The sequence below is a fragment of the Cajanus cajan genome, chromosome 10 (genome assembly GCF_000230855.2).
Source record: "Cajanus cajan strain Asha chromosome 10, NIPB_CcT2T_4, whole genome shotgun sequence".
Lineage (NCBI taxonomy): Eukaryota > Viridiplantae > Streptophyta > Magnoliopsida > Fabales > Fabaceae > Cajanus > Cajanus cajan.
In genome coordinates, this window is record NC_138526.1 from 16,226,805 (window position 1) to 16,238,328 (window position 11,524).

General features: G+C 28.4%; 1 protein-coding gene across 8 annotated transcripts; it reads left to right on the top strand.

The window, feature by feature from the left end:
- The first annotated feature begins 343 nt into the window (after window positions 1-343).
- Window positions 344-9,596, top strand: LOC145952687 (small ribosomal subunit protein eS6). 8 transcript variants are annotated; one of them, XR_014430208.1, is made up of 5 exons: window positions 350-1,959; window positions 2,592-2,656; window positions 3,133-3,190; window positions 3,292-3,400; window positions 3,922-4,123. XR_014430208.1 is itself a non-coding variant. In XM_083065582.1 (5 exons), exons 1-4 carry the CDS (start codon window positions 2,508-2,510, stop codon window positions 3,999-4,001), a joined length of 396 nt encoding a protein of 131 aa, XP_082921708.1. In that variant the 5' UTR covers window positions 352-2,507; the 3' UTR covers window positions 4,002-4,024; window positions 9,375-9,596. The 8 variants fall into 8 exon arrangements, 4 of the variants coding, with proteins under 4 accessions (XP_082921710.1, XP_082921708.1, XP_082921709.1 ...); XR_014430206.1 differs by having other exon boundaries at window positions 351-2,460; XR_014430205.1 differs by having other exon boundaries at window positions 351-2,453.
- Window positions 9,597-11,524: the final 1,928 nt, after the last annotated feature.

Below are 11,524 nucleotides of genomic sequence, written 5' to 3' on the forward strand. Positions count from 1 at the left end.
ACGGTTTGGCCCACTACAGATTGGTGGGTCAAATAGACCAGCCCACCAACCCACCAAAAATTAAAAAAAAAATTACTAACAAAATTTAAAATTTTAAATAACATAATAGTCATAAAATTAACATTGTTAATAGTCATAAGTCACGACTCATCATACAAAATTAAATACAAACTATAATAAAAGTCAAATAAAATTTAATATTACAATTAATTTATTAATAATTTAATATTACAATTGCTATATAAATGAAACTCAAAATGTATTTTTTCTAAGCAATAAACTATATAAATGAAACAAAATTTCTTTTCCTGTGACACCTTTCCTTATTCGTTCATTGCACTATGTGTCAATTGTGAGCTAACTGCTAACATATTTACTTACAGAATTTTAATCTTTTATTTTAATTTTTAAGTTTAGTCATTTATTTTAACTTTTTAGTCCAATAGATAAAAGACAGATTGCTTATCTTTCCCTGTGGCACCTTTCCTTATCCACTCATATTTCCTTATCCGTGCATATCTTATCTTATTAAAGGGTAAGCGGCTAAACAAGGGGGCTAGCTTTCCTCACTAGTACATTTTGGATAGCTTTTAGTTGACAGAGTTTGATCCCTTACCAAGTTGTTACTAACTAAAAAAAAAATTGGAAATTTGGGATCTGAAGCAAAACCTGCAGATGGGGCACCTACGTGAAGCTGAAGCGAAAGTGCGGAACCTGCAGATGGGGCACCTTCGTGAAGCTGAAGCAGTGAAGTGGAGCCAAGTGTGGCGTGGTTAATTTGGGATTGGGTTCCATGCTAGAATAGGGATTTTGACTGTTTTTTTCTTACAATTTGGACTTTTTAGTGTGTGTTCCACTTTGTGTTGTCTGTTGGGTTGGCTGTTGGCATGTTGCAATAAAAAAAATATAAGTGGGCTGGGGGCTGCCCAGCTCACCACGGGTTTAGTCCAAGTGGATCGGGTTTAAATTTATCCACTTATTACAAAATTTTTATTTATTTTGACCCTGACCCATTTTCAAGGTGGGTCGGGTTAGCCCACGGGCCACGACCCATTCTAACAGCTCTACATTTCAAGCCTCCTAAAAATATAAGATTTATACTTGTATTATTTTAAAATAATTTATTTTACGGATGCTATACCTTACTCATGATCTTCTTAAAATTATAATTTTCTTCTTATGTATAATTTATTTAATTTTTATTATTTTTAAAATTTAATTAAAATATATTAAAAATGTAAACTATCATTTTTTAATTGTTTTTTTAATACTATCATAGATTGTTAAACCTGGTAAGATGGTCAACTAATATTAATTTTCATTTATTGTCTGTGTAGAAAATTTGTTATCAATTAATTAAAAATAACCGCTATATTATTAATTTCAGTTGAATTGACTCAAATTTCTTAAAATACTTATAAAATACTTTGTATAAATAACATGCTAAAAGAATATCTATTTAAAAATTACCTTAGATTATACATTATTTTTATATAGAAATAAAATACAATACATTATATATAATAACTTCTGTTGACTCTTTTCAATGCTAATTTTTAAACCTTAGATGAGTTTTACTTTTATATTAGTCAATAGGGTATTTTATTTGTACTCATTTTCGTTCATGTTATTATAGTTGTTATATTTATACTATTATAAGAAAAAAATACACTACGTGTCTTCGTGAAAGTAGAGAGAATAATAATTTTTATGGTATTATTTTTTGTTATTTGAGTATGTGTAATTTTTTTAACCATTATTATAAAAGTAGATAAAAAAAATTGTGTATACAGTTGAATAATTTCCTATAGAATTTTTTAGGGGCCTTGCTGCACAAGCCCAATTTTTCTTTACTATATTGGACAGCTAGTGCATTACTCCAATTTGGGCCTAGCCCATGTTTTCTCTTTCTTGTTTTGGTCCTACGTAAACTGCAGCCTCGTTTCACGTTTGCTGCCGGTAATTATTTAGCTCATAATATATACACTTCAATTATATGTTTTTTTTTTATTTTTTTTTTATTTATAGATAAATACGTCTATTTTTTATTTTTAAAATACCCTTCTAATTACTTTTCTGTTTTAAACACACCTCCACTCTCGTATAAACACACCCCCTTTTTTTAAAAAAATATATAAAATGTCTAAATTACCCTTAAAAAAAAAATTCCTAAACTTATACCTCCCTTCCCCTTACTCCCGTTCCCCGCACCCCCCTTCCCGCACCCCCTTTACCGCATCCCACACCCCCCTTCCCCGCACCACCACACCCCACACCCCCTTCCACTTGTGATTTGTGGCGGTTATTTGGCAGTTTCTGGCGGTTAAAAACCGCCACAAATTACATTACCTGCGTCATTAATAACCGCCGGATCTACGATCGCCAAAAACCATTTGGGGTGGACATTTTGCGAACGCTGGGACATTGTGCTCTTCCTGTTTGGGACTTTTATTGTTTGTGGTTTCGAAATTGTCATAGATTTTGAGTTTAATCGTTGCATTCTTATTATGATTGCCTTTTTTCTGAGTTTAATTGTTCCTTGTTCGGATTTTCCCGTGTTTGTCGTTGTAACATGTTCCATTTTTCTGCAGTTTAACATTGCAAACCCCACCACTGGATGCCAGAAGAAGCTGGAAATTGATGACGACCAGAAGCTGTAAGTTTTTTTTATTTTTTTTATTTTTATAACTTTTTCTTTATTTTCAATTATGTTGCAGAAGAAAAAACGTCACTTTAATGTGGCGATGCTCAGAAACGAAAATTTACTTCAATGTTACATTGTGCTCTTCCTGTTTGGGACTTTTATTGTTTGTGGTTTCGAAATTGCCATAGATTTTGAGTTTAATTGTTGCATTCTTATTATGATTGCCTTTTTTTTCTTAATTAAATTTGTTAGCTTTATATTTAACCTGTTCTATAACTGTAGTGCATGTAGTTTACTTGCATCTCCATACGTTTATAGATATTCATCATGAACGAGAATTTTTTTAGTTGACATGATATTAGTGTCGATATGACTTTAACATTAGTCTGTAGTTGCTATGTGAAGTTCTTTTTTATGTTTTTTTTTGTGGCTTTTTATTGGATTTGCATATATATTGTTATATTGTTATATCCTGTTTTGTACTGCAGTCGAGCATTTTGGGACAAGAGGATCTCCCACGAGGTCCTTGGTGATGCCTTGGGTGAGGTATGCGCTCATTAGCTGGAAATCTGAAATCAATGTTTGTTCCTATTTTTTGAGGAGCATTAATAAATGATATACTCACCTCTATAATTTTGCTACTGAAGGAGTTTAAAGGCTATGTTTCCAAAATCACTGGTGGGTGTGATAAACAAGGATTCCCAATGAAGCAGGGAGTGCTGACCCCTGGTCGTGTCCGACTCTTGCTCCACAGAGGTACGATTGCTATACTGCTTCAATCAATTGTTTTCCTGCTTGGTTATAATTATTAACAGATCATAATTATAATTGGTTGATGTTGGCAGCATTGGATGACTGCCATATTCTACATTTGGCTGCAGACTTTATAATTTTTAGAATGTATTCCTGATTTTCTCTACCTGCTTCTTTTTTGTGTATTTGTAGTCTACTTATTTTGTGTGTATGTGTTGTTATTTGAGGATGCCTATGTCTTTATGCAATGACTTTTAACTTTCTCTAGAAGCCTATTTATTGCATGATTCTCACGGCTATGTTAGTTTGCAGACTTGTTAATGATTGAATTCTCTTTGTGGCGGTTTGAAACCCCCACAAAATGCATTTTTATTTGACATGTTTGGACGGTCGGAAACCGCCACAAAATTGCAGTTTTATTTGACTTGTTTCTCATTTTGTGGCGGTTTTACACCGCCACAAAATTCATTTTAATGATACTATCCACTTTGGGTAAAGTCCTATGTTATGTTTGACCAATTTAGTTGCTTCCTGGCGCATTATGTGGGGAGATTGGAGAATGGGAAAGTTTTTGATAGCAGCTACAATCGTGGCAAGCCACTAACTTCTCGTATCGGTGTTGGAGAGGTATGAATGATAGGTAGATAGTTATATTTTTTTCATACACTTTAACTGTAATCAGCAATATTCAATAATATTGATAACAAATTTAATGTGTTTTCTCTACTTGTGCATTTTAACATTAGTATTTGAGAACCTCCGTCTGATATGAGCTATAAATTTTTGATAAAATTAATTTTGAGAACCATCTTTAGAATGAAACTAATATGCAGAAACCCAGCGTTCACAAAATGTTCATCCCAAATGATTTTTGGCGATTGTAGATCCGGCGGTTATTAATGACGTGGGTAATTCAATTTGTGACGGTTTTTAACCGCCAGAAATTGCCAAAATAACTGCCACAAATCACAAGTGGAAGGGGGTGTGGGGTGCGGGGAAGGGAGGTGTGGCGTGCGGGAAGGGGGGTGCGAGAAATGGGGGTAAGGGGAAGAGAGGTGTAAGTTTAGGAATTTTTTTTAAGGGTAATTTAGATATTTTATATATTTTTTTAAAAAAGGGGGTGTGTTTATACGAGAGTGGAGGTGTGTTTATCATCTGCCTAATTTCCTATAGAATTTTTTAGGGGCCTTGCTGCACAAGCCCAATTTTTCTTTACTATATTGGACAGCTAGTGCATTACTCCAATTTGGGCCTAGCCCATGTTTTCTCTTTCTTGTTTTGGTCCTACGTAAACTGCAGCCTCGTTTCACGTTTGCTGCCGGTAATTATTTAGCTCATAATATATACACTTCAATTATATGTTTTTTTTTTATTTTTTTTTTATTTATAGATAAATACGTCTATTTTTTATTTTTAAAATACCCTTCTAATTACTTTTCTGTTTTAAACAATTTTTATTTTTAAATTTATCTTTTTCATTTATCCCGTCTTCATTTTCTTCTTCTTTTTCTTTTTTAATCATCTCTCTAATCACTTTTTCTTTATTTTTTAACTACTAATTTTTTATCCTTGATTTCTCTTTATTTCTCTTCACGGCAATCATGATAGTTATATCTTATTGTATTTTCTAAATTTTAATTTTTGTATTTTCAACTTTATTGTTGTTTAAACCCCTTAATTTTTCAATCTATCTCCACTGTTCCCTATATTAAATATAAGGTACAAATTAATGAAAGAGGAAGAGAAACAAAACAAATAAATAGCGAGCTCCATACAAGAACAAGCTAACCAAGATCTAACAAGTGAATGTTGAGTGAGACTCATTTAAAGAGGATGAGGAGATCATCATGTGAGGTCAAAAATCATAAAATTTTATGTTTTTGAATAAAAATTACATTTACAAAATTTTAGTTTGTTTTAAAATCCTAAAGAATGGAGGAATATGGTGCGTGTGGAAAGAGGTAACGAGATAAGGAGGAGGAAGATTATGTGTGAAAGGAGGGTGAATGCTTGAAAAAAATGTTGAATGTTGGATGCAATGGGTTCAAAAAGTCGACAAATTAGAAAATAGAAATAAAACTTAAAAATATTTTGGAAAGAAAAAAGTATAATAGAGATTTATTATTACGTGTATATATCATAAGTCGAACTATTATTCAAAATATCCATATCAGAATCATGTTTTCATTCAATCCCAAAATACATCGAAAATTTATTTTTATATATTTTGAATTTAAACATTAACCTAATTAATTCATGGTTATCACAATATTAGAAGACCTGTGGTTGACCCCATTATCCTTATATTTAACTTAAAGACAAGTCATGAACTCTTAAATTCCATTTTTAGAGTGTATGAGCCGAATGAATAGAGAGATAAATAAAAGAAAAATAAAGAAAGAGGAACTTATAAATATTTAATTAAATAAATGTGCCCTATCATACAAGGATTCGACTTGGTGTTTTTTAATTCAATTTTTTATTTGTGTTAAAATAATATTTGATTAACAAAGATCATAACATATAAACACAAATTAGTCATTAATTGTCAGGTTTAGAACATTACGTAAACAATACTCATAAAAAAAATGAAGTGAAAGATAGAAGAGAAACACCATGTATAAAAATAGCAACCCTTTAAGTTAATTGTGAACAAACTGTACGTATAAAGATTGCTTTAACATTATGTATCTAAGTCAATTTTGTGTTAATAATCGGTTCAGATAAAATGTTATTGAAATAATTTTTTGGAAAAGTTCTAATTGTAGACTTTAAAAGCAAAATGACTAAAACTCGTTTTGTGAAAAAAAATTATCAATAGAAACTTGCATGATTGAATATTTTGGGTCCATGCATGATTTTTATATGAAGTGTGTCAATTATCCACCTTATTCGACTGCACGAAAAAGAAGGAATATATATTAATCCAAATTTGGATATGGTGATATTGAGGCCCAAAATATAGAAGCACATTCATAAACATTGATAACACACGTACGGATAATGGGTACTTCGGCCATGGTGTTCTGTGCTCATTCTAACAATTTAGAACTTCACTTTATATGTGCTTTTTGTTGCGTGAGTCAAGATAATGATCTTTGATGAAAGAGATGCTGCAAGAAAAATGAGAGATCCTTGGAGGATCCATGCTTAGTGAGGGATAAGCACAGTTAACTTCACAAAGTCTTCTCTTTAAGTTAAACAATTTGTGAGTATGAACAGTTTAAAAATATGTTGACAATAAGTCGGCCACGGACAGCGACTTCTCTTTGTTAGCAGCAAAATGTTGAACGAAGAATTGTGAGAAAACCTCGAAACTGGTGTGAAGTTGGATTTTGTGATCTATTGAATGGCCCCATTTTAGGGACAAGGAAATTTATGTTCGTGATGATCATGGGAACTGTCGTCGTGCCTTCCTATAGAATCCAAACTTGCTCTTCACTCCTCGATGAGGTAACGTACATGGACCAGCTAAGTTTCATGCAGGGCAAAAACCTAGGTATATATGATTCGATTTTGATCTGGCTAAAGGATATATGGTTAACTGCCCAAGATTCTGAGTTGAGAGGGTTTGTTATCTATAGTCGACTCTTACGAATTCACAAATCTAAGACCTAGGTTAGTGGAGATAAATTTTTTTAAAATAAAAATTTATGATAATAATGATCATCATATATATATATAGATAAAGAATAAAACATAAAAATTGAAAATAATTATGAGTAAGTTTAATATATAAAATTCGAGGTACAAAATATAATATTTATAAATATATATTAATAATTTAATTAAAGTGAATGAGTATATTTGTCTATTCTCATTACAACATAGATTTATCATGACTTACAGGTCAATTATGAGTCGTTAGTGGAGACAAAATTAAATTAATATAATTTGATTACTCACTTATTTATGTATTTATTTAGATTAGTGAAAAATGGACATTTCATGTCTTTATGAATTTAATTTTAAAAATAATAAAAAAATATAGAAGTTACAAAATGTAAATTAATTTAAATAATTTATATATAGTTAGTAAAAAGTAAAATAAATTTAAACAAAATATTGATAAAGTAAATAATTAATTTTTTGTATACATATTACTTTTCTATTTTACCTTTATATTAAGAGATATGTTGGTGGAAAAAAATTTAAATATAATAAAGTGATATAAATGTCTAAAAAAAATAAGTGGAGACCAAATAGAAATATCTCTTACAATTATATATTATTAATAAAAAAAAGGCATTCCGTACCTCGTTTCATTAATTCAAATTGACGAATAATCACAAAATTATTTTATACATTGATTCGAATTAATGAAACGAAGTATAAAATAATTTTCAAATTTTCTAAAAATTTGCAGATTTGATCTATTCTTTAAGAATTTTAAAGTGAACGGTTAAATTGTTGAGACTTGTTATAGAACATGAGTTATTGAACGGTGTAAGTCTAAGTAGACTTACTCCTAAAATAAAAGGATCCTTCCTCATATATATATATATATATATATAGATAAAGAATAAAACATAAAAATTGAAAATAATTATGAATAAGTTTAATATATAAAATTCGAGGTACAAAATATAATATTTATAAACATATATTAATAATTTAATTAAAGTGAAGGAGTATATTTGTCTATTCTCATTACAACATAGGTTTATCATGACTTACAAGTCGATTATGAGTCGTCAGTGGAGACAAAATTAAATCAATATAATTTGATTATTCACTTATTTATGTATTTATTTAGATTAGTGAAAAATGGACATTTCATGTCTCTATGAATTTAATTTTAAAAATAATAAAAAATATAGAGGTTACAAAATGTAAATTAATTTAAATAATCTATATATAGTTAGTAAAAAGTAAAATAATTTTAAACAAAATATTGATATAGTGAATAATTAATTTTTTTATATATATTATTTTTTTATTTTACCTTTATATTGAGAGATATGTTGGTGGAAAAAATTTAAATATAATAAAGTGATATAAATATCTAAAAAAAACATAAGTGAAGACTAAATAGAAATATTTCTTTTAATTATATATTATTAGTAAGAAAAAGGCACTTCGTACCTCTTTTAAAAAAATAAAATAAATTAATATTTTCATGAGAGGTAGTTATTTTTTATAAATATATTTTTTTTATTTTATCCTTAAATATAAATTAATGAGAAAAAAATAAAATGAAGATATAAGAATATGATTATCATTGAAAAAGTGGACACTAAAAAAGAGAAATCTTCTTTATATTGTTATAGATTATAGAATATAATTTTGTATATATTTATAATAGTATTTAACATTTTCTCTCTTAAATATTATTAAGTTATTTTATATTTTACATAATTAAAAAATATACATTACGATCTACGAGAAACAAATTGTTAATTTTGACATATATACAAACCGAATTAATGTGATATAAATTTAATTGTACGACCAAAATTGACATTTGCTCTACTTTTTGTATGGTCGGAACGTAGAATAGTATACATAGATTTTTCTTTGAGCGCGGTTTCTCTCTGTTCATATTTGATCTATCTATATATATATATCCTACTCTTCATTCAACCCTCACATATTGCAAAGCAATCTATAATCAGGAATCCGAATATATACCCTTTGCCATTGTATACTTTTTTTTTTTTTTTTTTATCCATTTAAGATGGGTTACTTTAAGAAGCTTTTCTTAAACATGATTTTGCTATATGTGTTTCTGTTATCAATGAATCTCGCAACAGCAAGGCAACCCCTTTGGATATCCGAACCTAATCTCAAAGCACGTAAGTGACCTAGCATCCCTACAAAAAATTATTATACATTTTTAAAACTGAACTAATTTTTCTGATGTTGCAAGAACCATGGTTTTAATTAAGTTAATTATATATCTGTATTTCATTTGTTTAAATATTACACATGGATTTTACTGATTATTCATTTCCAACGTTGTTTGGGAACCTTTAAGATGGACGGCTTCTTCCTGATGCTCTTGATGATCCACGTGACCACAATTATTTTCGTCACCCCTGAACACTGAGGAGTGATTATGCTTTCAAAAAATAATCAATTCAGACTGAGGTAGAGCAGTGTTGGGTTTCAAGGAGAAAACTTGTTTTTGAATTATGATTTCATCTGAATGTCGTTAATTATCATAATAAATTCATCTGGACTGTGTTAATTTCTCAAATGTCTCTTGGATTTTACTTTTTATGGTAGCATTGGTTTATATCATCATTCTTGTTCTTATTAAGGATTACCTTTGCTGACATAATTTAGAATAATTGTTTTTTTTAATATAAGATTTAATTCATATTATCTTATATGTTAATTGTATTTAAACTAAAATATTTCTAATTCAAATGTGTTTTCTTAATTTGTTAAATTGAAAACTCTTTAAAAAGTATTTACATTTAATTGCTTAAAAATAAAGAGCACTAATTAGGAAATAAAAGTAGTATAAACATATACTCTAATTGATTAATTGGTTAGAAGATATATAAGTATTAATTATGAATGATAAGTAATATAAAAGTGAGTTGAGTACTAATGTACCAAATTCGTGTTATTAGTTGAAAAATTATTTGTGACTGCACTTGTGTTCATGACTACATTACAATAAATGTTACATGTAGTGACATACAAAAAGTGTCACTATAGGTATAATATATGTAGGTATATGTCTATTTGACATATAATTATATACAATTTTAGTGTTGATTTTGAATGAGATTTAATAATATATTTTGTGTGTTACTATGTCTATACCTACACTTTTTAATAATATACCAACATATATATATTATAGTTATTATGTGAGTAAAAGTAATTTTTAGTGACATCTATAATGTCACTATAAGGTGTGTGTCACTGTATGACAATTTTATTGTAGTGTTATAATTAATTGATATTTAAAAGTCTATTAAAATTTATTCTATGAATAATTGTTGGGTCTATTATAAACTATTTATAAATATTTGATTTTATAAACTTCATATTTAAGATTTCTAGTTAACGTCGTGAGATGTATGTTTCATATTTCATATATGTTAGTCATATGATTAATTTAATGTATATAAATAAAAGGCTTCAACTTATCATTATTGTGTAGGAGATTTTTTTATGTTGATTATTTTTACATTCTGTATTGATTTTGGACTTGTTGTAGAATTTTCAACTTACAAATTAATTTTGTAGGGTTAAATTACAATTAAATTATTTCTAACGGAAAAAAAACTACAATTATTTAAATGGAAGAAAAACATATATTAAAATTAATAATCATTGAACTTCACCTATACTTTATTTCAATTTCTAAAATCTCACGATTAATAATATACGTTCAAAACTAATTACTAATGACACAATATGAAAGAAAGAGAAGAAGGTGTTAAGGAAATTTGTTTACATTGAATCAATTAAAAGGTAACCACACATTTATCATTTAATATATTGGAACATATAATTTTTGAAATTAAATATATCTTAAAAAACATATATAATTTAAGAAGGCTTCTACAGTGAAACATACATGTAAGTATCTCATCAGTGAAGCATGAAAAACACCAACAATAATATATTATTATTTAAATTTATTTTTAACGAATATTTATAATATTTACAATTTATTTAATACAAATACTTATGTTTCCAATTATAGAAATAACCTTCTACTAAAAAAAATAGTAATATGAAGATTTTCAACGGTAAATCTACAGAAAATCATGCAGCACTAGTAGAAAAATGATCTAAAAAATTAATTGTAGAATTGATTTTGTTCCATCTATGTGGAAACTTTTAAAATTAGTTAATGACCGATTTTAAAATAACATACATTAGTTATCGGTTATTCATCATTGATTTTGTATGTATGATGCGTTGCTCCTTTTCTTTCACCGCTCAGGATCACTACAATATACATTCATGAACATTTCAAGACATATTTCTCTCATGCCACGTAAGAAGAAAACCAACTAACCCAAGGTGAAGAGAGATATTATACAATATAAATGAACAAATTTTGTCTGTAAAGATGAGCATAGCAGAACAAATCTGAACCTTATCGCAATTCCCCCAACCCCAAAAAAAGAAAAATAAAATCAACAAAGTGGGTGCGAT

Coding starts and splice junctions, on each gene's coding strand:
- LOC145952687 (XM_083065582.1), top strand. CDS start 2,508: ATGATTGCCTTTTTTCTGAGTTTAATTGTTCCTTGTTCGGATTTTCCC. Junction 2,657..3,132: donor ATTGATGACGACCAGAAGCT/GTAAGTTTTTTT, acceptor TTTGTACTGCAG/TCGAGCATTTTGGGACAAGA. Junction 3,401..3,921: donor CCGACTCTTGCTCCACAGAG/GTACGATTGCTA, acceptor TGACCAATTTAG/TTGCTTCCTGGCGCATTATG.